Source organism: Aspergillus multicolor (assembly GCF_047715735.1).
Source record: "Aspergillus multicolor strain CBS 133.54 unplaced genomic scaffold BDW74scaffold_2, whole genome shotgun sequence".
Taxonomy (NCBI): Eukaryota; Fungi; Ascomycota; class Eurotiomycetes; order Eurotiales; family Aspergillaceae; genus Aspergillus; species Aspergillus multicolor.
In genome coordinates this window covers 1,259,372-1,286,287 of record NW_027395953.1, presented here as the reverse complement: position 1 = coordinate 1,286,287, position 26,916 = coordinate 1,259,372, and the positions used below count along the sequence as shown (strand labels likewise).

General features: G+C 51.9%; 8 protein-coding genes across 8 annotated transcripts; 4 read left to right on the top strand and 4 right to left on the bottom strand.

The window, feature by feature from the left end:
• Positions 1-211: 211 nt before the first annotated feature.
• Positions 212-6,545, top strand: sidD (nonribosomal peptide synthase SidD; the record flags this gene model as incomplete). The annotated part of the gene is made up of 3 exons (XM_073727804.1): positions 212-592; positions 640-1,366; positions 1,429-6,545. The coding sequence occupies 3 exons, from the start codon at positions 212-214 to the stop codon at positions 6,543-6,545; spliced, it is 6,225 nt and encodes a 2,074-aa protein (XP_073588774.1).
• Positions 6,546-6,938: 393 nt separating this feature from the next.
• Positions 6,939-11,507, bottom strand: BDW74DRAFT_47333 (ABC transporter ATP-binding protein). The gene is made up of 2 exons (XM_073732899.1): positions 10,081-11,507; positions 6,939-10,031 (listed from the first exon to the last, which is right to left on the bottom strand). Exons 1-2 carry the CDS (start codon positions 11,006-11,008, stop codon positions 7,012-7,014), a joined length of 3,948 nt encoding a protein of 1,315 aa, XP_073588773.1. The 5' UTR covers positions 11,009-11,507; the 3' UTR covers positions 6,939-7,011.
• Positions 11,508-11,594: 87 nt separating this feature from the next.
• mirD (putative MFS siderophore iron transporter) lies at positions 11,595-13,689 on the top strand. Its single transcript, XM_073723013.1, has 3 exons — positions 11,595-11,909; positions 11,979-12,249; positions 12,297-13,689. The coding sequence occupies exons 1-3, from the start codon at positions 11,722-11,724 to the stop codon at positions 13,569-13,571; spliced, it is 1,734 nt and encodes a 577-aa protein (XP_073588772.1). The 5' UTR covers positions 11,595-11,721; the 3' UTR covers positions 13,572-13,689.
• Positions 13,690-13,788: 99 nt separating this feature from the next.
• Positions 13,789-14,959, bottom strand: sidJ (putative siderophore biosynthesis lipase/esterase; the record flags this gene model as incomplete). Its single annotated transcript, XM_073731236.1, has 2 exons — positions 14,894-14,959; positions 13,789-14,829 (listed from the first exon to the last, which is right to left on the bottom strand). Exons 1-2 carry the CDS (start codon positions 14,945-14,947, stop codon positions 13,789-13,791), a joined length of 1,095 nt encoding a protein of 364 aa, XP_073588771.1. The 5' UTR covers positions 14,948-14,959.
• An 877-nt stretch (positions 14,960-15,836) lies between these two features.
• On the top strand, positions 15,837-17,085 carry BDW74DRAFT_144313 (OB-fold domain-containing protein). Its single transcript, XM_073723012.1, has 2 exons — positions 15,837-16,207; positions 16,319-17,085. The coding sequence occupies exons 1-2, from the start codon at positions 16,015-16,017 to the stop codon at positions 17,002-17,004; spliced, it is 879 nt and encodes a 292-aa protein (XP_073588770.1). The 5' UTR covers positions 15,837-16,014; the 3' UTR covers positions 17,005-17,085.
• Positions 17,033-19,637, bottom strand: BDW74DRAFT_144311 (uncharacterized protein). The gene is made up of 3 exons (XM_073723011.1): positions 18,551-19,637; positions 18,400-18,502; positions 17,033-18,351 (listed from the first exon to the last, which is right to left on the bottom strand). The coding sequence occupies exons 1-3, from the start codon at positions 19,325-19,327 to the stop codon at positions 17,264-17,266; spliced, it is 1,968 nt and encodes a 655-aa protein (XP_073588769.1). The 5' UTR covers positions 19,328-19,637; the 3' UTR covers positions 17,033-17,263.
• A 184-nt stretch (positions 19,638-19,821) lies between these two features.
• Positions 19,822-21,411, bottom strand: BDW74DRAFT_47255 (uncharacterized protein). Its single transcript, XM_073732898.1, has 6 exons — positions 21,052-21,411; positions 20,954-20,980; positions 20,665-20,899; positions 20,501-20,605; positions 20,207-20,446; positions 19,822-20,157 (listed from the first exon to the last, which is right to left on the bottom strand). Exons 1-6 carry the CDS (start codon positions 21,120-21,122, stop codon positions 20,035-20,037), a joined length of 801 nt encoding a protein of 266 aa, XP_073588768.1. The 5' UTR covers positions 21,123-21,411; the 3' UTR covers positions 19,822-20,034.
• A 2,798-nt stretch (positions 21,412-24,209) lies between these two features.
• Positions 24,210-24,659, top strand: BDW74DRAFT_144307 (uncharacterized protein). The gene has a single exon (XM_073723010.1). It carries the CDS (start codon positions 24,378-24,380, stop codon positions 24,648-24,650), a length of 273 nt encoding a protein of 90 aa, XP_073588767.1. The 5' UTR covers positions 24,210-24,377; the 3' UTR covers positions 24,651-24,659.
• Positions 24,660-26,916: the final 2,257 nt, after the last annotated feature.

The following is a 26,916-nucleotide window of genomic DNA, read 5'->3' as shown; positions in this document are numbered from 1 at the left end:
CAGTGGGGGTTGCCCACATCATCCCACTTACCTCCTGCACGACCCGATCTCGGTCAATTGACTTGATTCAATCAATGGGTTGCATCTATCCCAGTGCCATAACTTGGCAGCTTGCTATATTACGCTCTCAACCCGATCTTCGCCCGTCCGCCGTATGCGAAACTTCACACATTAACGGGACCGACCAGAAACCTCGCTGGGCTCCGGCAAGATGGGGTCGATTCAGGTCGAGGAGCTCCTCGATCAAGACCAACCCAATGAAGTCATCTCCAAGTCTTTTGACATTCCCGACCTGCGGTCAGATAACACTGCCACTGGACTGAAGGAGGAGCTCATACTTTTATCATGGTTCATTGCGCTCCTGCGAACGAGAGAGGTCAGTCAGATTAGCTATGAGTGGGCGCTTGGAAGCGGGGATTCTCCGAAGTGTCTGGCAACGGAGGATTTGAAGGTTGGACTGCAGAGCAATGTTGGAGAGGCTGCGGCCGCCATTTCTGAGTATATTGCGACAGTAGCGACAGAAGCATCTGGTCCTACCTCGCTCAGGCTTAGCACCGACTCGTTGTCGCAATTAGCTGAAGCTAAAGACGAGGTGAGTTGTGCGGTTCTGCGTTGGTTAGCTCTTGACTAACGGGAAAGGGTGCGCTTCATCTGGAAATCCGCCTCGAAAATGAGCGTCTCGAGATCCGCCCAACGTGGTATACAGAGAATTTGCTGCCGTACACAATGACCCGATACATAGAGACACTCGTTGATGTCCTTAAACTATGCATTGCCGATCCCAGCGCGCTCATTCAGGACTTTTACCTGCGTCCAACCAACTTCGATCTAGAGAGCATCTGGAGCTGGAACCATGTGCTGCCCCCATCATATAAGTTTTGCATGCACGAGATGGTGTCAGAGCAAGCTCACAGATTCCCCAACAAGGAGGCTATTTGTTCTTGGGACGGCAGTTTGACATACGGCGAAGTTGATCGGTACTCTTCATTCGTTGCGGCCTCTCTAAAGGACTTGGGTGTTCGGTTGCACGACGTTCTTCCCGGGTGCTTTGAAAAGTCGAGATGGACGATTGTCGCGGTTCTGGGAATCATGAAATCAGGAGCGACGTTTGTGCTCATGGACCCGACGCTTCCGCTTGCGCGGTTACAGAACATCGCGCAGCAGGTGGGCGCGAAGATGATGCTGTCTTCCAGCAAGCAGCGGGAGCTTGCTACAACGATCATGCCAGAAAGTGAGCCTTATGTTGTGGGCGAAGAGACTTTCGCCAATCCCTCAAAGTTGCAGAATATTCCGGAACTAGCCCCAGTGCCTTCATCTGCGCTGATGTATATGATCTTTACTTCTGGCAGTACGGGAACTCCGAAAGGTGCGTCGATGTTTCAGAGCTGATATGAACCTAGTCCGTGTACTAATTCCATCCCTCTCTAGGAGTCAAACTCTCTCACGAAACATACACGAGCAGTGCCTTTCCGAGAGCCAAGGAGGTCGGGTACACAGAAGACTCAAGAGTCCTCGATTTCGCGTCCTACGCTTTCGACGTCAGCATTGACAGCATGCTTCTCACGCTCGGAAATGGCGGGTGTCTTTGCATTCCCTCGGACGAAGATCGAATGAATGACATCAACGGCGTGATCCGCAACATGCGAGTTAACTATGCAGGTCTCACTCCATCAGTGGCGCGAATTCTCGACACGGACGTTATCTCCTCCCTTGAGGGTCTCGGTCTTGGAGGAGAGGCTGTCTCAGCGAGAGACTGCACAGTCTGGGGTAAACTTGCCCGGATTATCATTGGATACGGTCCCTGCGAGTGTACGATTGGATGCACGGTCAACGGCAACGCTGCGACCGGCAGAGACTATATCTCCATTGGCAAGGGCAACGGAGCGGCTATGTGGATCACGGATCCCAACGACCACGAACTGCTAGTCCCAGTCGGTGCTGTTGGTGAATTGCTTGTCGAAGGCCCCATCGTCGGGCAAGGTTACTTGAACGATCCCGAGAAAACCGCGGCTGCGTTCATCGAGGATCCATCATGGCTCGTTGCAGGCCACAAAGCCTACACTGGTCGCCGCGGACGTCTTTACAAGACCGGAGATCTTGGAAAGTACGACCCTGACGGATCTGGAGGTATCGTCTTTGTCGGGCGGAAAGATACGCAAGTCAAATTGCGCGGACAGCGTGTTGAGCTCGGTGAGATTGAGAGCCAACTTAGGGCTAGACTCCCGTCAGATCTCAGCGTCATTGCCGAGGTCATTGTTTCCCACGGTCAGCCCACCCTGGTAGCATTTGTCTCAGCACAGTCCACGAAGAAGCAGGGCAATGTTGAGCTGCAATCGATAGAGCTCTCGGAGGAGTTACGCCAGATCATCTCCGAGGCCGATAAGGACGTGGCAACCGTCTTGCCGCGATACATGGTCCCAACTGCTTACATCCCGGTCAACTACATGCCTGTCTTGATCTCAGGCAAGACCGACCGCAAGCGACTAAGAGAGCTCGGCTCGAAGCTGGACTTGAGAGAGCTAGACCAAGGCTCAAGCAGCAGCAACCACACTGGGGAGTTGAGTGAGCTTGAGCAACGTCTGCGCCAGGCATGGGCCGAAACATTGAAGCGCGAGCCAGAATCCATCAGGCCAGACGACAATTTCTTTGCGCTGGGTGGTGACTCGGTGATGGCTATGAAACTTGTTACGATCTCTCGTACGCACGGCCTTGAGCTCACTGTTGGCAACACCTTTAACACCCCTGTATTGTCGGATATGGCAGCCGTCGTCAAGGTCTGCGGCTCGCAAGCACGGACAGAGACGCCGCCATTCTCATTAATAGCCCAGGCTGTCGAGAGGGCTACCCTCGAAGCGGCAGAAGCATGTGGAGCGGAGCCAGCAGCGGTCGAGGATATCTACCCTTGCACACCTACGCAGGAGTCATTGTTCACATTCTCGCTCAAGGCAGTCGTGGCGTACGTCGCCCAGAGGGTTGCAACAATCCCATCTGATATCGACGTCGACGCCTGGAAAAAGGCCTGGGAAGATGTTGTCGCGGCAAGCCCTATCCTGCGCACTCGCGTCGCTCAGATTTCCGAGCCAGGCCTGCAACAAGTTGTGCTCAAAGAAAACATCTCTTGGAAGCATGCAACCGATCTGGAGAAGTACCTTGCAAACGATAAAGACGAGAAGATGGAGCTCGGACAGAGCCTAGCCCGGTACGCCATCGTCGAAAACCCGGGCGGCAAGCGGTATATGGTCTGGACAATCCACCACGTCGTCTACGATGGTTGGTCGGAGCCGATCGTCCTGCAGCAAGTCAGCAACGCTCTCCGAAAGCAGCCCGTCGAGATCCAGTCCCAGATGCGAGAGTTCGTCAAGTACGTGCGTGACACGGACGAAACCGCCATGGAAGAATTCTGGCGACGTGAGCTGAGAGGTGCAGTGGGACCCCAATTCCCTCGTCTGCCATCTCGAGACTTCTTGCCTACTCCCAACGGCATGGTCGAGCGCCATATTAATCTTGAGATCGGTGCTGGTTCACCGTTTACGATGGCGACGCTGATCCGGGGTGCGTGGGCACTGGTTGCATCACAGTACACCGGGAGCGACGACGTCGTGTTTGGCGAGACCCTCATGGGTCGTGATATTGCTTTGCCTGGAATTGAGGGTATCATCGGTCCGCTAATTGCTACGGTCCCTGTCCGTGTGCATGTCCAACGCAAGACTTCCGTCGATGCTTTTTTGCAAAGCGTCCAGAAGGCCATGTTGTCGCGCACACCTTACCAGCACATGGGTATGCAGAACATCAGAAAGGTTAGCCAGGATGCTCAGCATGCGTGCGAGACCGGTACTGGTCTAGTCATTCAGCCAGACCCTGAGTACGTGGGGGGCGAATTAGGGTTCGAGGTGGGCGATGTCGTCCGCGAAGCACTGCATTTCAACCCGTACCCGGTTATGCTGGGATGTGGTATCCAAAAGGGCGGTTTCAGAATCTGTGCCAGCTTTGATGTCAGTTTGGTTGAGGTTGCCCAGATGGAACGCATTTTGTCGCAGGTTGAGACCTCGTGCTTGCAGTTGTTAAAGGACCCTTCAAGGAAAATCGGTGATATCTCCTGCGTCCCTGAGGCGGAGTTGAACAAGATCTGGCAGTGGAACCAGATAGCTCCGTTGTCCACGGACGAATCAACAGGCAAGCTTCGTGCAGATGCAGCCACCAAGCCAGGATCAGCGTATCCCCCCATCGCCGTGCCGTGGGTATGTGACCCCAGAAACCCAGCTCGACTTTCGCCCATTGGCTGTGTTGGTGAGCTCTGGATCGAAGGTGCCGTGCTCTCTGCTGAGGCTATTGAATCCCCTGCCTGGTTGATAGCCGGAAGCCCCGCCTTTGCTGGTCGCACAGGCAGGGTACAGCCCACAGGCGACATGGTCCAATTGCAGGAGGACGGGAGCTTGATCTTCGTTGGTCGAAAGGAGAATGTTGTAGGAGTTCAGGGACACGCAGTTGATATTGCGGACCTTGAGGCCCATATCAAGAAGCAGCTGCCGCCATCAGTCGCTGCTGCTGCCGCCGTATCCCAGGCACCATCAGAGGAACCCGAGCTGGTCATCCTTGTTGAGCAGCCTTCTGAAGAGACGACCGTCAACCTTCTATCAAAGCAGCACGTCATAACGTTCGATGCGGCAGACTCGCAGAGCTCCCCGATCATCAGCGCCGCCATCTCTGTCAACCTCGCCCTAGCCCTAAAGAAACTCGACAAATTCATCCGCGACAATTTGCCCGCATATATGGCCCCATCAACCTATATTGTTGTCAACAAGATCCCGACAAGTACAAAGACGGGCTTAATTGACCACAGCCTCCTCAACGATCTCGCGTCCGCAATCCCGCGCCAAATCCTCTCCCAGCTCCGCGAAGGCTTTGAGTCCGCCTGGAAGACTCTCAATGCGCAGGCTGACCTCACTGCCAGTGAGAGTATCTTACGGTCAGCCTGGGCGGCTATTTTGAGAATTGACAGTGAGCGCATCGATATCGATGACAACTTCTTCCGTTTGGGAGGCGACTCCGTGCTGGCTATGAAGCTTGTCTCAGGTCTCCGTGAGCAGGGACACATTTTGACGGTTGCCGATGTTTTCCAGCATATGCGTCTCGGGGATGCTGCTAAGCGGTTAAGAGTTGACCAAGGCCCGAAAGGAAAGAAGACGACAGCGCAGATATACAAGGCTTTTTCGACCCTGGGCGCCGTTCAAGATCTCGAGGACTTCTTGTCTCAAAATGTTCGTCCAAAGTTGTCGGACCCATCTTGGGTTATTCAGGATGTTTGCCCAGTCACAGACTCGCAGGCCCTCGATATTAAGGGAACGATCAATGCACCTCGCACTTCCATCCAGTACACGATGCTCATCTTTGATAGCGGTATCGATGGCGAGAAGTTGCTCCGTGCTTGCAATGAGCTAGTCAAGACTCACGATATCCTTCGCACGGTTTTTATCGAGAACAAGGCCTCCTTCCTCCAGGTTGTCCTGAACAGCCTCGAAGCAACCATCACCAAGCACCAGACAGACAAGGACCTCAAAGCCTACATCACAGACCTCTGTAGCGCTGATATCGAAGCCAACTTCGACCTGGGAACTCCCTTCCTGAACTTCTTCCACATTCAGGGCACTGAAGGCTCTCATGCCCTCGTCCTTCGCCTCTCCCACGCCCAGTATGACGGTGTTTCGCTCCCACGTCTCCTCCGCGACCTCGAAACCCTCTACACTGGGCAAGCCATCCCTGCCACCTCTGTCCAGCCCTTCCCCTCGTACATCTCCCAGATCAACAACAAGACCGCCGAATCAAAGGCAATCGCCTACTGGCGCACCCTGCTGCAAGATTCCACCCTCTCCACCCTTCCTGGCAAGTCCACACCAACCGGAACCGAAAAGGCAGTCTTCCTCCACAAACCCGCGAATACCCCATCGACCCAACCCCTCGAATCTCTCGGTTACACAACAGCAACCCTCCTAACCGCCGCTTGGGCTGTCCTTCTCTCCCGCACTACCAGGCAAAAAGACATCACGTTCGGCGGTGTGACATCCGGCCGGATCCTCGACGATTTCAGCAACACAGAGGACATCGTCGGCCCAACGTACCAGTTCGCGCCTGTTCGCGTGCCCTTCGGCAGCCGCGACTCTTGGACCCCAGCATCGCTATGCCAATTTATCCAGAGTCAGAGTGCGGAGTCATCAGCGTACGACTTCCTCGGATTTAGGCGCATCGCGAAGCACTGTGCCTCTTGGTCATCGTCGTTTTTCGACTCGCTGGTCCACCACCAGGACCACGAGGACTTCGATTCCATGCCGTTTGCGGGAAGCGAGTGTGCAGTCGACATTGCGAACCCGCATGGTGACTCGCCCGATCCAGTCAAGGTCGTTTCGTTCGTGAGAGACAACAGATTGAACTTTGGCGTTGTCGGGTGCGAGGCTGATAAGGAGGTTGTGGAGAGGACGTTGGATGAGCTGATTGGTGTTGTGGAAGAGTTGGTTGCACAACCTGAAGGGGTCATTGCGTTGGAGGTTTGATTGGATAGCAGGTTTTTGTTTGAGATGGATTTGTTTAGATGATTTGCCTGTTATCAGTTGGTATGTAGTAGATATGTTTTTTTAGCAAGCGAAGAACTTCCTGGTAATATCTCTATCCTTGTCTTTCTTTACGAAGATAGTTTGAAGTAGGCAGCTGGCGATGGGCGCTTTCCTGAAGCCGCGACATGGGTGTAGAGTGGGAGCCAGGAGCAGGACAGTAGTGCGTAATTCAGCAGGTAGACAGACCGGCAGCTGAGTGTCTTATATGATGGAGTGTAAGAGGAAGGAACGATTGGGGTGGTGTGTCGGAGGAAGGAGCGACCGACTATCTGTCTAAGGGAGAAGGCGAACAGGAGCCAAGACAGCCGCAAATTTCAATACGAAAAGATGATTCATATCAAACGCTATCAACAATTAATCTATGCTATATACTCTATAATTCTTTTGTCGCTGAAAGAACAGAAAACTAGGTGGCAACGGTCTGATGCATGACGTTGGCCCTGTAACTATCAGACCTAGCCAAGAGTTGATCATGCGAGCCGTGGTCGATACACCGACCAGCCTCGATCAAAAAGATAACATCGGCCTTCTTAATCGTGTGCAACCTATGCGCGATCGCAATGACCGTGATCCCCTTGGCAGCCTTCTCAAGGCCATCCTGCAGCAACTTTTCAGACTCCGCATCAAGTGCGCTAGTTGACTCGTCAAGGATAAGCAGCTTTGGTTTCCGGACCAAAGCTCGAGCAATGGAGAGACGCTGCTTCTGGCCTCCGGAGAACTGGCTTCCGTTGGGGCCGCAGAGGGTGCCGTATCCATCGGGAAGAGCGGCGATTGTATCGTGGATGTTTGCTAGTTTGCATGCTTCTTCAATATCGGCCTGCGAGACCTCGTGGCCTGGTCTAGCTCCAAGACTAATGTTGAACTTGATAGTACCCTCGAAGAGGACGCTCTCCTGCGGCACGAGAGCGATGGAGTCGCGGAAGGCGACGTCGCGGTGCTTTGTGATGTCGGTGCCGTCAATAATGACGGAGCCGGATTGAGGCGTGTAGAGGCGTTCGACTAAAGAAATGATTGTGGATTTGCCGGCACCACTGGGGCCAACAAGGGCGGCAAACTTTCCGGGTTTGATGTCAACGGTCAGACCGTTCATGACCTTGATGTCTGGTCGAGCTGGGTACGAGAAGTGGACGTCACGGAGCTGGACGCTGGAGGCTTTGTTGTCGGATGGGAGTTGCTTGGTTTCAACGGCTGCTTCTTCCTCTCCAAATGAAGCTGCAGTGGGAGAACGAGCAGGTACGTGTCCTTGCATCTTGTCAGAACCGATCTCAATAAGTCCCAGCAGCCGAGCCATAGCAGCCCGGGCAGCCGAAAGCTCAGGTGCAAGAGCAAACATTTGACTCCAGAGTAAGGCACTGACAAGCAGAGAGAATACCACAATCAGGAACTGGGTTTGGGTGTAGTTTCCAGCCAAGATTTGTTTGGCACCCCACCAATAGGCCAACGCGTTCACAAGGTTACCGAGGAAGTAAGTCATTGCTTGCCAGAGACTTGCTTGTAAGGTAACTGTGAGCGTTTCCTTACGGGGGCCCTTCAAAGACCGCTGGTAGGTTTTTAGTGTTTCTTCTTCAAGAGAAAGAGACGCGATCGTTTTGATGGATGTGATTGCTTCGACACCAATGTCAACAGATTTGGTATAAGCGTTCTCGTGACGTTCCTCGAACTTGCCGAGGACGTGAAGCTCCATCAGACCGGCACCGAGCAGAAGCGGGACCAGAGCCAGGCAAACCAGAGCAATCCTCCACGCGATGATGTGTGTCAAAATGATGGCCGCAATAAGGTTGACAGTGATTGAGAATAGTGTGCCGATAACAGAGCCGCTGAGCCCAGCCAGAGCGTTACCATCCCTCGTGATGTAGGAAAGTAGCAACGGCGGCGAGCGTCCCTTGGATTGATGCCATTGAAGGTCTTGCTCCATCAGTGACCGGAAGGATAGAACTCGAACGGTGTAAACCACTTTCTCCGAAACCCATCCGAATCCAGTCCAGCTGACCACGTTTGCAAAGAACTCGATGATAGCGAGCACGAAGAACATGAGTCCAAAGAAGTCACCCTTGGATCGAATGTAATCCGCGCTATTGCAGGGGTTCAGGCTTCCAACAGTATTTCCGAAGATCACGGCTTCACCTGAGAAGGCTCCGCCGACGATACTGGAACCAAGGAGGGCAAGGACAAGGAACACCAGATGCGGCCTCAAAGTAGGTGCATAGCCTTTGACAAGAGCCCATAGGGACTTTTTCGGCGTATCAGGCTCCTCAGAATCCTCTTGAGGCTCGGCAACTAGGGTTTCAGTCGTTTCGGGCTTCTTCTTCTCATCGTCTCCGAGTCCGTCAAGAGTGCTTGTATCGAGGTCGCCGTCTGAAGAAATCTGATCAGTCTTGCTAGCAGTATCAACACTGGCTGTGGAACTATTCTTGTCGGTCGTAGATAGGGTTTGCAGCTTAACCAGATCAGCATAGGCTCCGTCCTTTGCCATTAGGGTTGCATGGTCTCCTTGTTCAACAATGTGGCCCTTGTGCATAACAATGATATTGTCTGCGCTAGTAATTGTTGACAAACGGTGAGCAATCGTAATCATGGTTCTTCCGCTGGCAATGTTCGAGATAGCCCGTTGGATGCGCTGTTCACTCCGCGAATCCAGAGAAGCTGTGGCTTCATCCAGTATAAGTACGGCGGGATCTTTGACGAGGGCTCGGGCAAGAGAAATTCGTTGCTTCTGGCCACCACTGATTAGACGTCCACTGGATCCAACGACCGTGCCAAATCCATGTTTCAAGGCAACGATAAAGGCTTCTGCGTCCGCAAGTTGTGCAGCTTTCTGCACCAGACCGACGATTTCTACAAACTCCGGACCCTTCCTCTCTGCTGCTTGAAGCAAGTCTTTCCCTTCTCTGACTTCGCTAGCGATTTCTGCGAGATCGGAACTGAGAAGAGCGTTTCTCAGAGGCAAATGGCTGGGATTGCTTGAGTTGATCAAACCATGGGCGATGTTCTCCAGAAGAGACCGATCCAGGAGATTTGGTTCCTGCTGGACCAAACTGACGAAACTTCTCAAATCACGAGTGTTGACTTCACGAATATCATGGCCGTCAAACAAGATTTGCCCATCCGTGGGATCATACAGTCTTGTGACCAAGCCAGCGATAGTTGACTTGCCACTTCCCGAAAGACCGACAATCGCTGTATGCCTGTTGGCGGGTATGCTGAGAGAAACCTTGTCAAGCACCGTGACCTCAGGCCTCGATGGATAGCTGAACGAAACTTCGTTTATTTCGAAACCACCCTCTGCCTGGGTGATGCGATGGCCCGAAGAAGTAGTACCATCAATTTTAGGCTCGCGAGTAATGTCCGCATATAGCTTCTCGTATGAAGCAACTCCTGCTGTGAACAGGTGAAGGAATGGTGCAACCTGACTCAGGAGCAAGGTCGCTATATTGGTTAGTGCAAGCCATGTATGAAGACTGGTGAGTCTACTAACCTTCAACCAGAATAAAGATGACTGTAAATGTGGCGCCGACAGTAGCGCCGCCAGATTCGCCGTTCACGGTACGGGCAACCTGCCTGCTACCTTCCCAGAAAGCCAAACCATTCGCAGAATAGGCGACGAAGTACAGAACTCCTGATTGGATGCCAACCGCAGTGGCCTTTTTCAGTCCTTCCGTCTCTGAAGACTTGAGCGCCTTGGAGAATTTCTCCTCTAGTCGATCGTTTGCGCCAAAGGCCTGTACGACAGTGAAGTTCGAGAGCGCTTCTGAAGCAATTGAAGCGGCAGTGGCAGCATACTCCGACATCAGTCCCGAGTACTTCTCAATATAATGGCTTCCAACAAAGGACATAAGGAAGTAGGCCGGGATCAACGAAACAAGCATGCCTGCAAGCTTTGTATCCTTGATGAACGCGACAATATAGGCAGTAACAAAGAAGGAGAAACTCGCAAGACAGATTCCCACTTTCTCAGATGTGCCCGAACGTATAGTCTGGATGTCGCCATTGAGTCGAGAGGCTACCTCACCGGGGGGAAGGTCATCAAAGAATGAGGGCTCTTGTCGAAGTAGGTTCTGCAGGTAGGATTCTCGTAGTCGTTGCGCCAGCCGAGCACCGTTCAGAGTCCAGAAGGAAAGATGGATGTAGATCAAGACAAACTGAGCAATGGCGAGATACACGATGAGTAAGATCTTGTCGTTGATGCTTCCTTGGTCGCCGTCGCCGGAAGTATCGCCTGATTTACATGTCGCTGCGTTAAAATCGTCGAGAAGCTGGCCGAAGATGATACCGATGATTGGAAAAGGCACGCCGGACGCTATCGCACTCAGGATAGCGACCAGAAGCATGCCAAGGTCGGTTTTCGAAGGATTGCCGGCCAGCAGCAGGCGAGGGAAGCCCGCCAGGCTCTGAACAAGCTTCATACTGACTCGGTTTCTGCAGTATGACCTTGGCACAGTTATTGCTGCCAGTGATGGACGCCGCCAAGTGCTCGGCTCGAATTCAGAGGGATTCGCTCAATTTATTGAAGGCGATCTTGTCGACATGGCACTAAAGCATGGTCGCCTTGGACGGTCCACTACGAAAAAACCCCCCACCATCTCCTGATGAAACCCACCGGTCCTGGAGCCAAGCCACATCGAGTCGTCGAAGGCCATGGCAGATTATGGCATACCCTTACTACGGAGAAGGGGATGGCGTCTTTACGTAAATCAGTTATGGTCCTCGTGGCTGTCGATCCAGCGAGTGGATGGGGGTTCCTGAGCATCCTGATCCGAGATGGGCTGAGAGTTCTGCCGACATCGCAGTGGCCGTTGACGGGATTGGACTGGAGACGAGGCTGGCGGTGGGGGAATTTCCATCAGATAAAATAGATTACGCGGGGTGGGTCGCATTTATCAGATTATTACGCTAGTATTTGAAGTATTGTCAGTCATACCGCATCATACGAACCATCCAAACGCTCTCCTCAATTTTCTCCCATTCTCCGTACGCCTCCATGCCTGTCTGGCGATCGCTACCCGACGGTATCCGATGTCTCCTCCCTCACATCTCCGTCGCAACATCATTGACTCGGAAACTCCAACTGATAACGCGCGCATCTCCCTAGGACTGTAAGAATACAGTCAATGTCGCAATGTCGGCACTACACAGAACGCGGTCTTCGAGTACTGAGGACACCCCACTACTAGGGGGCATTCCGGGGCCAAAGATAACGCACGAGCTTCCTACAGAAGATCCGGAGGCAGCTCAGGATGGAGTGAAACAGGCCGAGGCCATCACTATGGTCTGGTCGAAGGAGTCATTAGTGACGGCATACATTCTGTGAGTCTGGCCCTGGCCCAATGAACCCAATTCGCTGGAGAGACAATGGCTGACCATGTACCGCAATAGAATGTTTCTCCTATACTTCGTGAATGCCTTCCAATCCTCCATCACCAGCAACCTCTCGGCCTTCGTGACCAGCGGCTTCGAATCGCATTCTCTGATCCCCGTCATCTACATCGTGTCCAGCGTCATGTCCTCGGCAACCTATATGCCTCTCGCAAAGATACTGAATGTTTGGGATCGGTCAATTGGATTCTTGATCATGATAGCATTCGCGACCCTAGGGCTGGTCCTGTCCGCGACATGCACCGATATCACGACGTACTGCATCTCACAAGTATGTCTCCCTCTGCGCTATACTGAGATGGAAGCTTACAGACATAGGTGTTCTACACTATCGGCTTCTCAGGTATGATCTTTAGTATCGATGTCATTACAGCCGATACATCGTCGCTACGTGACCGAGGCCTGGCGTACGCGTTCACCTCGTCACCCTATATCATCACCGCGTTTGCAGGTTCAGCCGCGTCCGAACGATTCTATGCTTATAACTGGCGGTGGGCGTACGGCAGTTTCGCTATCATCCTCCCCATCATTGCCTTGCCGATGTTCGGTCTACTGCAATACAACCGGTACAAAGCAAAGCGCAAGGGTCTTTTGCCGAAGAAAGAGCGCAGTGGCAGGACCTTTGCGCAGAGCATCGTCTTTTACGTGATAGAGCTGGACCTCCTCGGAGTCTTCCTCCTAGCAACTGGCCTGGTCCTCTTCCTCCTCCCATTCACAATTGCCGGCTCAACGGCAGGCGAATGGCAATCGGACTATATCATCATGATGCTTCTCACTGGCATCGGCTGCCTCGTCGCTTTTGTTCTGGCAGAGCGCTTTATCGCTCCGGTTCCTTTCCTCCCATGGGAACTACTAGCATCCAGAACAGTCCTCGGAGCGTGTCTTCTGGGGACCTCCTATCAGATTGCATACTACTGTTGGAACGAGTACTACACCTCTTACCTACAGGTGGTCTATGGAACATCCATCTCAACTGCGGGGTACATCAGCAGCATCTTCAACGTCATCTCCGGCATCTGGCTCTTGGCCGTGGGGTTCCTCATTAAAAAAACCTCCCGGTTCCGGTGGCTGCTATTCTGGGCCGTGCCTCTCTACATAGTTGGTGTCACGCTGATGATCTACTTCCGCAAACCCGGCTGGTCCGTCGGTTACCTGATCTTATGCCAAGTTCTGATCGCATTCGGTGGAAGCACAATGATTTGCTGCCAGCAGGTTGCTGTCTCAGCCGCGTCGGACCATAACAATATCGCCTCGGCCCTTGCGTTCCTCGGTGTCTTTGGGTCTATGGGCGGCGCCGTGGGGAGCAGCATCTCCGGCGCTATTTGGACTAATACTTTACCTGAGGCGCTGAAGAGGCTGCTTCCCGAATCTGCGAAGGCAGATTGGAGAGTTATCTATGAGTCACTCGAGATTCAATTGAGCTACCCCGTTGGCTCCCCTGTCAGGAATGCTATTGCCTATGCGTACGCCGAGACGCAGACGAAGATGCTGATTGCGGGTACAGGAATCATGACACTCTCGCTAATCTGGATGTTCCTGATCAAAGACATCAGGCTCAGCAAAGATGCGCAGAGCAAGGGGGTTGTGTTTTAGTTCTTTTGGGAGATATTGGAGGTATATACTTACGGCCGTGTTCATGTTTACGACTTTGTTACGATTTACGACTATATCTGCGATGCAATATTTTGGTTGTTAGATAGGTACTATTTACAGACTATTACACTACTGGACTAGACTAGAGACTAGAGACATAAAGAAAAGCTAGAGTCTATTTTCATTTCTATTTCTATGTACATATAGACTTCAAGCTTCAGTTCTCTACTCCTTTCAAATACTTCATGACCTTGTCAACAAGGAATATCCTCGGCTCCGCCTGGTCATCGTTACTCAACGCATGCGAAGCCCCCGGAATAAGCCCACTGCCCTCATGCCAGATTTCGCTCTCTCCCTCCTTCCTCTCACCATCAACAATGCCCTTCCACCTCTTCAGCAACCCCTCCTTGTCGACCCACCCAGGCATGGCCTGGTCATTCCCAGAGATCAGAACCATCAGCTTCGACGCCAGCAGCCCGCCCTCCCGGATCTTCCCGAACGTGTTCTTCAGCGACTCGTCACCTAGATCCGAACTGAACAGATCATCTTCACCAGGAGTCCCATTAGGCGTTCCGGGGGAGACAAGGCTAAGGAAGCGGCGCGCAGATAGAGGGACGTTGCCGGGATACCCAATGACGCCCGTCATATGGAGCGGGAGGAGAGCATCAAACTGAGGATCTGGGTTCTTCGCGATCTCGTCCTGCGCCAGCTTCTCAAGCTCCTTATAGATCTCCGTAACTTGGGACGATGTGCGCCCCATCCAACCGGTCGAGAGGACGTACTGGATCGCCTCGCGATCAGAAACGGGCGCTTGCATGATTGCGCCATCGAGGCGGGTGCGGAGAATATGTTGCAGGTCGGAGTCGAAGGCCTTTGCGGAGGTGTGTGGGTTTGGTTTCGAGAGGTAGTGCACGACGCACTGGCTGCCTGTTGAGTGGCCCATCAGGACGACTTTGCTGTTGTTGTGGCCTTTGAAGCCGCTGGCGTTCGCAAACTTCCCGCCCTTGTAGTCCCGGATGTAGTTGAGACATTGCGCAATTTCGTCGGTGTCGCGGTCGAGGTGGCCCAGGCCCCAGGCGGAGTAGGAGGATGTGAGGTTCAGTGTGAAGAGGGACCAGTCGGTGGGTTGGAGGGCTTTGGCGAGGTCCGCCATGTACGAGGTTGTTGCGAGGCCATCGCCAAGACCGCCGACGAAGAGAAGGGAGTGCTTCTTGGGGACTGCGGAGGTAGTGAATTCGAATGCTACCAGGGTTTCGGTCTGCGCGGGCACGACGTCAGAATTGGCTGCGGGTAAGTGATATAAACAGAGGAATTGGACGTACGAAGTGGTGGAGGATGCCGGGGAGGCCTCCTGCAGGCCAGAACTTGGAATACATGGTGTGAGTGAGCTCTGAGGTATTTTAATTGTTTGGAGGGGTAGTTGGAGGCGATGAAGGTGTTTGGTTTGTTTCTTATCGGCGCAAATCACGATTTCATCATGTGGCTCGGTGATTTCGCTGCTGCAGCGGGACAGCCGGATGGGTCCGTCTTGTCTTCAGTCCATTCCATTTCCAGGTTTCTGGTCAACAGTTCTGCAACTTGTTTCGCTTCGAGTGGCACCTGGATCCGTTCCTGTATCGACGTATTCTCAAATGACAGTTTTAATACGCTAGTAACGACGCTACCGGAAAGATTCAGGATCAGATAAGATCAAATTTTTGCTGCGTGTCTCGGCAGAAAGGCCTCGCTTCGGTTAGACGTCAGCCATGAGGACTAGATGGAGTCCGATAGTGGACATTCGATATATTGACCTTGGGAGGAAATGCTCGGCCTCGTCATCTCCCAGGCCGTCTTTGTGAATAGGAGGGCAAACCACACCGGCGTACGTACTGAGAGTCCGGGCATTCCCCTGGAAAAGTACTGTAGGTATACAAGCATACCGTAACTGATCTTATTGTTCACTATTGCTTCACTTTGAGACTTTAAGGGGGCTGCTGAGAGAGATAATTAAGCTAATTAAGCTATCTAGTGAGCTTGAAATAAGTCCAAAATCTCTTTCATTTTATCTGTCTTCCTGCAACTAAGTAACGCAGGGTTCGTCCATAAATATATATATCCGAACGATATCTTTGTACGCAGGACATCATGAACAACATATATACTAGATCAGCCTGATCCGGCTTCTGTATCAAGAACTCTACTCGTGCAATATCTATCGAGTATTCTGAGACCACCAAATGAATCCTTCACTGTGCCAATGAAGTTGCTGTATGGCAAACAAACCATAGTCACATGACACTATCACCAATCCTCAGCCAGACTGCGCGTATCGAATTCAGAACAAACGCGGCCTCCATCCATCAGAGGACTTATCAAAGAACAGCCACAATCCCAGAGACAGAAGCATACGCGACTTGAGATGCGAAAATGAGCCCGTTCCCCGACCACGACCTAATCTTATGGCATGGCAAACAATGACACCACCACCTGCTGGAACCGCAAGAACAAGGGCAAAAGCAGCAACCATGCGGCGAAGCACGCGCCAAATCTCCCCTTCTACCCGGCTTTTTGCTTCAATGCCTCGCCTACGCATTTCGCGTGGGTGAAGATGGGCGCTGCGGATGTGCATCGGTTGAAGAAACGAACGGAATATGGAGGTATGTCTTCCTCGCGGATCTTCTATTGCTTGAACGGAAGCTTGAAGATTAGCTATATCAATTGGAAGAAGAGCGTTCTGTACCCGCGCTAATATCAGAGTTTCCGCATAGAGCAAGGCCTCTTCTTCTACCAGAACCACCCGATCCGCTTCGTGAGCCTCGTCGGCATAATCGTCGCACGCACCGACGTCCCACGACGGACAATCCTAACCCTGGACGATAGCACCGGTGCAACGGTCGACGTCGTGGTCCTGAAAAGCGATCCTACCACATCTGTCCCCGCCGCAGCCACGGCCGAATCGAAAACGAAAGACGACGCCGACGCGGATGCGCCGCCGAAAGAAATGCACTTAACGTCTACAGCCCAGACTACCATAGACATAACGCCCCTACAGCCGGGAAAGCTGTTCCAAATAAAAGGCACGCTGTCGGTCTTCCGCTCTACAAACCAGGTTCAGCTAGAGCGGTTTTTCCCGGTGCCAGACACGAAGGCCGAGATGCGGTTCGTGGAGGCGCGGATGAGGTTCCTGGTGGAGGTGCTTTCCGTGCCGTGGGCTCTGGACGAAGAAGACATTGAGGGGTTGAGGGTACAGGCGGATGAGGAAGAAAGGAAGATTGAGGAGGAGCAGGAGAGGCATAAAAGAAGAGGGCGGAAACGAGCGGAGAGGGAGGAGAGGGAGAGGAGGAGAGCACAGAAACTCTGGGAGCAGGAGGAAATCATTCGGGATAAGGAGGGGGAGACCGCGAGAGAAGCAGGGCTGGAGTATATGATGGAGATTGAGAGACGGAGGGGATAAGGGACTACTGCCTAGCAAGAGAAAATTGTTTATAAGGTACAAGAGTATATTTCATTTGAACGCAAAGCTCGCATATATGGTATACAGTCAGCTAAAAAAAAAATAACAAATAAAGGGCAGCATATGGATATCAGTCGTTTCTCATAAGTCATCAAAAGCAAAACAACGCTATTGCATCCAAACCATATAGACAAGGCAAACCGAGATAAGGCAACGTGATAAATCGCAATTTGGTAAACGTACAAATAGCGAAGGCAAATCACCTGTAACGCTTATAGTCGTACATCGATGACCCACCGCCTTGTCCACCAAGTAGACCGCGATAGTCGTCGTCGTCGCCTGACCAGGTAGACCGGGAAGGAAGGCTCTCGTGGTATTTGCTCTTCTCGCGCTCTTTCTCACGCTCGCGGATTTGCTCATAGAGCCTGTGGTCTTCCGCGCTCCGATCGAGATCACGGTATTGGTCAAGAAGGTCGCTTGGGATGGTTGACGAAGTAGGTGGGTTGTAGTAGTAATCCCCGCTAGAAGTTGCTCCGGAGGTACGAGAACCATTCAGGAGATCGGTTTCAGAGTGCCTGTATTCATGGCCTGAACGGAATCGTGACTGACTCCGCGATCGCCCGGATGTCCCGGCTCTCGAGCGTGAATGCACTCTAGATCTGGTGTGATGAGGAGGCGAGTCGGGGACGCGGGTAGCAGAAGGTCGTGCCTCTCTGATACCGGAACTCGTAGAAAATGAGCTTGCATGCCGATGCTTTGGTGAGTCCGGCCCGTCATAGACCTTTCCTCCTCCCGGTTGCGCGGTATAGGGCTTTCTTTTTCGTTCAATAGCGGGAGGAGATTGCTCCTCGTCTTCGTCGTCGATCACTGCCGACGTAGGTGGGACGTATGGCTTCTTCTCCCGTTCAATCGTTGGTGGGTTTGACTCTTCGACAGCGACACCAGAGGTTGTAGATGATTTGGCACGTTGCGCAGCAGCCTTCCGGATCTCCTCATCCGTAATGTCAGGCAGGTCAATGCCGCAATGTAACTTGAGGGCTTCTTCAAGCTCCTTGCGCAGGCTCAGGTCGGGTGTCTCTGGGAACAGCCGCCGCGGTATTTCCTTAGGGAACCGCTCTTTCTTGTTGTCTGGATTACTGATCGGCATGTTTAGCACGGCCTTTTGCAGCCGTTCATACTCCTTGTCCGGATGTGCCTGGATCATCAACGTAGCAAAAAGCTCGAAGCCTTTGGGCGTAAGCGCAGGGACATCAGGCCGTTCATCCAACCTAAGCTGCACAAGGTGGTGTTCGACTCGGAAATCCCGGAATAATCTTGAGATTGAAGATGTACGGTCATCGAATATATCTGGAAACAAGGTTAGAAAGAAACAGTTTCGCGCAGCGCACTACTCACCTTGCCATGGATACGGGTCCGATGCGACGTTGGTATCCGCATAGAACTTCTGCAACTTATCAGGTACTACAACGAGCGTGTTACCAGGAGGATAATATTCGATCTAATCTGTTAGCACATAAACCATTTCCACACCGTGACCGCAACTTACTAGGTACATTGCGATCCCCCGCAGGAACTGTCCAAGTCTTTCAGTTGGCTTGCCATTATCGAAAAGCTTTCCCCATATCTTCTCTAGGGTCGTCGGAAACGTATCATTCCTCTCAAGTGCTTTCGGACGGGAATCCGCTTTCTGGCCGTTGTCACTATACTGACTAGCGGGAGACTCTCTTCTCTCCCTTTCCTGAGGGGGAGTTGGGCTTAGTCTAGATGGTAGATGCGGAGCACTAGGGTATTCGGGCTGTAGAGAAGGGGGAGGAGGCTGGAAGGCCATAGTAGGCGGAGGTGTGCCGTGCGGGATTATTGGGGTATGCGGAGCCGATGGCACTTGGTATGGCTGAGACGATGCCCATTGTGGTGGAGGTGGTTGGGAGGGCGGCTGGTGACTGACTGGACTGTTGATGCCTGCCGCCCCAAGCTGTTGGATCACATTTGCGGTTATCTGCGCGACAAGGTCGGGCGACACATAAGATGACGGGGCGCTGTTTCCAACGGCAGAGGTCACTGCCTCGTTTATTCGACCCGCTTGAGGGGGAGGTGGAGGAGGCCAGGAAGTTTGCTCGCGCGATGGTTCAGGATAGTAGCCCTGGGGAGGGGCTGAATGCGGTGGAGGGACTTGTGGTTGAGGCATCTTGAGATGATCAGACGCCGGCTGATACGGATACGGTGGCTCAAATGAGGAGGGACGTTTCTCTGAAGCGGTTATGGGATTGGTGTTGTCTGGCTGGCCATAAGGATTCAGGCCAGGCTGGTAGCCGTCGTACGCCATCAGGACGGGATGGTTCGCTTTTGATGGGAAACCATCCAACAGCGGCCTTTGTGGGAGCGGATGTGCGATAGCAAATATAATGGGACAATAATGAAGACACCAAACAGAAGTAAAGAGCTTTGTACCGGGGAAGACTCTGCGAGAAAAGGGTAGGTGGCGCACAAAGCAGTAAGGTAGTGAGGGGCAGTGCGGCTGATAGTGATCAAGCGTCGCGTGTGACAGTCTTCTTTCAGAAATTTCAGTCTACTTGGAGAATTCTTCAGACAAAGGACTTGAAAAGAGGATCCAAGATCAGCCCTTGCAGACAGGCAATAAAGAGGAGAAAATTGGAGCTGTCTTCAGTTTGTTCTTCAGCCGCGACCGTTGAGGTTATCGTGCATACGTCACAGCGCCCGACTGAAACCGCTAAGGCTTAGAGTGAGATCGGTGGCGGCGGGCGGGGATCGTCTATCGTCCTCTCGGAAGACACGGAGCGTCTTTTGATTTCTGAAGTTGTAGAATGATGCCCTTGAATTATTATTATTAACATTTGCCAATGCTCGTTGTTCTTTCTAAGTCTACCTAGGAGGGAAACCTCCAAACAAAAGAACCATGGTTCAACCTTCGTAGTTTTGTGACCTAAGCGAAACCAGCCAGCCTGTTCCCCAGACGTATCTCAAGTCCATGAGCAGAAAGGACAAAAGCACTAGAGCAAATGCATTTGTCGTCTAGAGATAGTCGGAGACATCTCCTTCGTCGTCTTCCTCGTCCGAGAAGTCTGCCTTTTTGCTGATCTGGCGAGCTCTGGCTGCGGCATTGACATTGCTAGACATTTCTTCCGGACGCCAGGCCTGTCCGAATCAGTAAGCCGTATCCAGTAGCTAAGACCTAGGTACTTACTTTCACCTTGGCGAACTTCCCATCTCCTCCATCCGAACGCACGCTGGCCGCAATTTCGGAACGTTGAACACCGTAAGATGCCCAGCCACTGTGGATTGAGTTCATCTCGTGTCTTTCGGGCTCGACCCAGACACCTCCACCAGAGGGCACGTTGTCGGTAGCTCCAGCGAAAGAAGAGCCATAGCCTGGGCCGTCACTTGTAACTCGCCGGGTGGAACCAGTGAAGATGCTGCCGGCGTTCTTTTATAGTCAGTACTCGAGTCGCTAGTACTAGGAATGGGAGTATGTACTGACCGTGATCGTACCCTGAGTAGCAGACAGATTGCCATCAGTGAGCAATCTGTTCTCGTCGATTGCAGGCTCGGCGTCTTTGTGTTCTTGGACGCAGACGAGGCAACGCTATTTTGGACAGATACTGTCAGTGAGGCACTAATATCGGAACCAAGTAAAAGTCATACCGCAAACTCGTGTTCTTTACGCTGATTGTTTGCAAACTCGCCAAGATCTTTCACTTCATCACAGACACAGCAGCGGAGTTCCATAACCTGACCACCAGTACAGCCACGGCAGGTAGCGTAACCTGCATCCTTCGCTCGCTGTCCATGAACAACCAACGCATTGCGGAAGATATCTAGCTGTCTCTTCGAATAGGCATTGAGGTTTCGGAACTTTTTGCAGGTTTTGCACTTCAGCCTATGTATCGTTAGAGAGGATAACACTGATCGTTGGACGGGATGAAAATCTCACTTCTCAGGAAGAGAGACGGTCTCGAGCCTACGTCAAACAAGATATCTTTAGTGTCTCTGTCTCTGATAGCTGAAAGTGTCAGGGGTTCGTGAACTTACTGTCGTCTGACTGACTCGGTGTAGCCGTTAGCATAGGCGCTTGGAACACCTCCAGTACGACGGCTTGCCATGCTGCCAATATGAAAAGAATCAAGAGGGATTGAGGTTGGATGCAGGGGGTATTGAATTCTGAAATGTGTTTCGCTTGTAAGGGGAGAAAGGGATATGAAGGAAAAGAGGAAGATGAGTTCAGATGAGTTCAGATTGGAAGAGAGAAATCCTCTTTCATAACACAGCAGACGCGGGTCCAATTGAAGTCACTATCCTTGTTTAGGTCAGCGCCGAGAGGTATTCTGGAGCCTGAGGTGAATGAGTATGTGAGGTGGTGAATATGAAGACCTGAATGCTTGGTGAGGGATGAATTGATGGCAAAGCAGACGCGGGCTCAATGGAAACAGCTCATCCCATTCAGAGCAATAGAGAAGGAGTGCCTGGCTAAAAAAAATAAATATCCAACTAGTGAGCTAGAAGCTTCTGCTGAACGCTTTGTTGATTGACGGTTGGGCTGGAAGCAAACGCAAGGCACACAGAGAGGGAGGTTGCAGAGCCAGGAACAAACAAACGAAGGGAAGCCACGAGAGGACATGACACCGGCCTTTTGTCGATGGAAAGCCGACAACGGCGCCCTTAAAGGTCTTAGAAGTCAGACATGAACCTTGGCCTCATTTGCCTGACTTTATGTCTCAGTGAGCGCTGGCAGCGGCTCCATTCAATACCCTTATCATCAACTTTCCCTCCTAATGCCAACTCCTGGTTGAACGATGCTGGCCCCATACGTGTTACCAGTAAAGCTTATCCATACGCATTACCAGTGAAACTTGACCATCCCGATATGAGCCCACTTCAGTTCGACAGACTGCCTTATAAAGCAAGATTACGCCTGAAGACACGCCTCATGTCCAAGTAGCTATGCGATATCGGTCAGACTGGATTATAACGGGAGTTTCCATTGGACTTACTACCTGCAATACTCTGAAAGCACCTCCTCTGAATCTCTAAAAGAATCATTGAGTACTTTGTTTGCATGTTCTTTGCGAGTATCATGGTTTAGTGACTCAATTCAGCCTCACCACCGCGACAGACTAGCTAGTTATGTTGAGGATCAGGAGTACATCAGTGACGCTGACGTTTCCCGCTCATGCCCAGTATGCCCACGTTTTCCCGGTTGTAGGCAGACCAAGCATACTTGGTTAGTGTATGTTGGAAAGAGCTGCCCATCCGAAACGGCCCCTCATACCACCGGGCAAATCAATGAATGCGAGTGGTCGAAAGGATGAGTTAGCCAGGCTTCAAAAGGGACTATCTTGTCTGAGTGCTTTCTTTGACCCGATGCAGAGCTGGCAGCAAGCGGTAGCAACTGAAGTTCTAACGGCAGCTGGGTTCGTGGCTTGGAAGCTGGACATTCCTTGTCAGCTGGATCGGACGAGCAGATGTCGTCATCATACTATAGTTTTGGTCAGACATCAATGCCCCAGTGGTGTATCACGGTACTTACCTTGGTGGACAGTCAATTAGTGGAGTCTCTTGCTGAAGTGACGACAGGTAGTGGTGATTATTGAGGGTATGAGTGGTCTCGCACAGAGGCCCCTGTAGCCGAGCCACTCTGCATAGATGGTAAAACACCAAAACCGGGGGCTTCGTATCCAATATGTCATGGGTATACCAGCCAACCTTGACAGCCCATTGATGGTGGCTTCACCATTGACTCTGATAGGTATATTGTGGTCCAGAGGCCCGTGTTACTGGGAGATCGCTGTCATATTCAATCCAATGACGTATGGTAAACACTGACAGGTCCGCTCGAAACTCACAGACCCTGACACAGACCGTCTGCTCAGATTTAGAGCTCAGACTCAAATGTCAGTCACAGCACTTGCCACTAGCAGGCTTGACATGATGTCAAACCGATGCAGATCTGACTTGCAGCTTGCCAGCCACCAGGCGGCGAACGGGACTGGACCTGGAGACCGGGGATGGTGCAGCTCCCCTAATCCTCGCGCTCCTGCAGGAAAGAATGCTCAATGGCGGAGCAATAGGATCACTTCCTAACGCCAAGCAAGGTTTAAGACAGATAATTCGAGCTGCTCGTCAAATGATTCGACGAGCCAGTTGGATTTTCTCAGTTGCCGTGGGAATATTGATCCCAGTCAGACGGAGATTAAGAGCGTTACAAGTTCTCAACCTGTAACCGACTATGGCAACTAACCTCCGGAAAAGCAATAACAGGGGCAATTATCAATCAGCGGCTTTCGTCCCACGCTTTGTTGCCGCTGTGCCGTTGCGAACTTGTGATGTGCATGAAATAATGGGCCATCGATCTCCGCTGATGTCAGGCAGACAGTCGATGCAACGGCCTGGTTGCTTCATCAACCTCGACTCTGGTCCGGGAGGAAGCGCCCTAGGATTCCAACGGCTGATTCCAATTCAATGGCCCTCATGATACATTCCGCTGGCAGCTCCTTTCCTTCTTTCCAGCGTATCTTGCGCAGATATTGTACCGGACAGTCTGGATACCCCTTTTTGAATGGGTCGTTCGTTATTCGATAATCGGAGGATTCCCAGCGCTCCGGTCCCCTAATTCCTTCTGGAAGGTCCACGGAATGCGACGGTTTCAAGCACTAGGCGCGCTATTTGGAGTCGGTCGCCCTTGGTGGAATTACGAAGCCCCCCTCAGCCCACTCAGGTGTTGTCTACGACTTGGCCCTGCGCTGTTTCCTAAGCGGGCAATGATCATAAAGGGCAGCGTGGACGGATTCGCGGAAGCACTAGACGGGGACGGGCCTCCGCCGAGCGGGTTCAATCCGCATTCCCCGAGCGACTCATCCTGCTTTCTGCCATCTCGCTCAGTCGAAAGACCTATGGATTAATCAGCTCGCGCAAAGGCAGGCTCGCGAAGTCGAAAATTCAAGTCCCAGAGGCGCGGAATCTCAAAAAGTGCCAAATGACCGATGGGCGGTGGGTCACGCAACACCCTCCGTTGCTCATTGAAGGTGGTGGAGGGGAAGTTGGGCCGACACATCAGGCAAAACTCGGTGATGGTTGCTGCTGCGCTGATGCCCGATAGCTGAGTCTGACCAGCGTCAACCCTCCAATCTCGTTTGAATACGACACAATTCAAAGCCTGGTGTTTTGGTTGATGAATCTCATTTGAAATCGTGGTTGGCGTTGCTGTTGCTGTCGCTTGTCCCCGTGGGAACGCCCAGTCAACCAATTTTTCTGGCCCAGTTCTCTTCAGGGACACCCGACGCTAAACTCAAAGGAGGGCAGCGCCGCTCACTCCCGTCTGGAAGTTTGGAACAGGGGAACATCACCCGGCAATAATAAACATGGATGGATATGATAATATGATTCTATCGCTTCCAACTCACCAGCTCAGCGCCAATAATGGCTTTCTCGAGAGAGCAACGGCGACAACAGGAGAGCCTTGGAAGGGGCGGAAGCACGGCATCCGCTCCGTATCCCTCTTAGCAAATGGCCTTAGTTTTGCTTTTTCCGAGATGAAATATGTACCGTCGATCATCAGATTGCCGGCTTTGCCCCAGGAACGGGGACCAAGATCACCGGGACAGATAATCCGTGATTATCGCAAATCATACTGACGATACCCAGGCTCGGTAATGATGCGGTTTCTGCGTTCCAATGTGGCTGGACCACTGAAGGAGGGGGGGGGGGGGGGGAAACCTCCTTACTCCTCTTGCATCATGGTAGCAACCGTGGCCCGTATGTGATGGTTATGTCGACATCGTGACGGTCACATTATTGAAGGCCTGAATACCGAGCGCGGTGTCTTGTCAAGCCTTCAATCTCAGCACTCAAGTTAGCTGCTTGATGTAGCTGATTTCACTAACTGGACCAGTAAGCATGGGCTACGGATATCGACCAGGTTCCAACCACTACTCCGTATATCCCTACCCCCCTCCGTGGGTGTCTTATCGATATCGGATGCGGGCTCAATTGCTCACCGGAAATAATAAGGCAATAATGGCCTACAGTGCATGGACATCAACGGCGGGTGCATCGGTATAAACGACAATGGGGCGCTCTCAGCGTCTATCTCGACTGACAATTGCGTTTCAATGCTCAATATTGAATCTAAGACTTGACATAGCCAATACGATCTGCACTCCCCCAATGAGATGCGGTTTTGATGCAGAGTAGTGCATACGCGATACTGGATACTGGATACGGATACTGGATACAGATCACATTTCCCACAGTCAAAAGTACATCTTCCAATACGGAGTAGAGATCATGAGACTTTCTTTTCTTTTGTCGCTCAAGTTCTCAGCAAGGAAATGAACTGAGCCTCTTCGAATTGCCACATCTAGCGTTAGCCGACCAGCCACTCAGTAGTCGCAGATGATTTTCGTTGGTCAAGGCTCCAGTCTCCCTTACTCACACAACAGAAGCTAGCTGATTCACGGGCAGACTTGATGCAGGTAACATGCATGAACTGTACTGATCCACAGACTTTGCTATCAATCACAATTTTGGTTATCAAGATCTTGAATAAGAGGCAGCACAGGGACCACCTTGTTGCTGCACACATGTCATGCCGTCACTCTGGAACAATCGCGTTGACAAACTGTACCTTCAACCTTTGATGATTCGAGGCCCAGCCGGAGTGGACCTCACTAAACAGTGTTTGGCTTGAACTCTTGAAAGCCACGCCTTTTACAAGAATGGAATTATACTCGCAACCCCAGTCCGGAATGGTAGCCAGTCTAGCCACTCTCTCGGAGTTTGATCAATTGAGTTATTTTCTTGCGCTTCCCCTCATTCCTGTCGGTGTGCATACATCATGAATACAGTGCGGTGTATCTGCGGAGTATTTCCGGAAGTTATACTAGAGCCTAGAGAGCAAAAGACGGAGCTCGGTAGGCTTAGAGTGGGAAGAACAAAGCCAACGGCTAGATCGCTATCGAGAATCAGCACTACGTAACGGACAACGGTCGATGTGATGGAACTAAGCTCCAAAAACCTAGTAGTAAAACACGCGCTGTATCAGACATCATCAGCCCAAAGTACCTTTCGGTTAAGAATTGGGAACAAAGAAATCCTCCGGCTAAGTGGCAAAAGGGAAATTGCAATGTATCAATAGGTAGCATCACTACTATCCGTACTGCAATGATCCATCCTCCTCAATCATGCTATCCTGAAGGTGCCCTTTTGTTTACTCTAGATATCCGGATAGAAGGATTTCATTCGAGAACGGTATAACCGCGGTAGTCATAGGCTCATGACAAACTCCTTTTCCATCCATGGGCGGCGGTGGATCTCCGTGGCCTCGAATCCCCATCAGGGCTGACGAAGGTACGAGTATTTTTAGCTCTCCCCATGGAGGTTTCCCGCCCTCTGCGTCGCTATGGCCATTATTTACTCGTCATAATATTGCCATCAGCGATGCTCTCTGCTTCGGGCTATGCGTAGAGGAATGTAATGATCGAACGCGTCTCGAATGTCGTTTGCAGGCCGGCCAATTTCGGGAGATTTAGTAATTTGCATTTACGGGACCAACGGTGGCAGCGCTAACTCAGGGCCGTCGAATAACGTCTGGCTCTAGCAGACTAGTCGCTGTTAGTTCTCCTGGCAGCAGAACTTAGAGCAGTCCAGAGTCTGAGTCGTCTGAAGACACGAACGGACAACTGACTGGCGCTGTTTGATTCTTCCCCTTCGCGTTGTTCTCTCTGACCACTCTTCGCGCGTCCCTGTCGCTCCTTCAGAACAATCAATCAATCACCCTCGCAGTAATACAAACTGCTGCTGTCGCTCTCTTCGTTGCCCTCTGTTTTTCCTTCCCAGCTTTCTCTTGTTTTTCCACCTCTCTGTCGCTCTCTTTCTGCCCTGGCCTATACCTGGTTATTT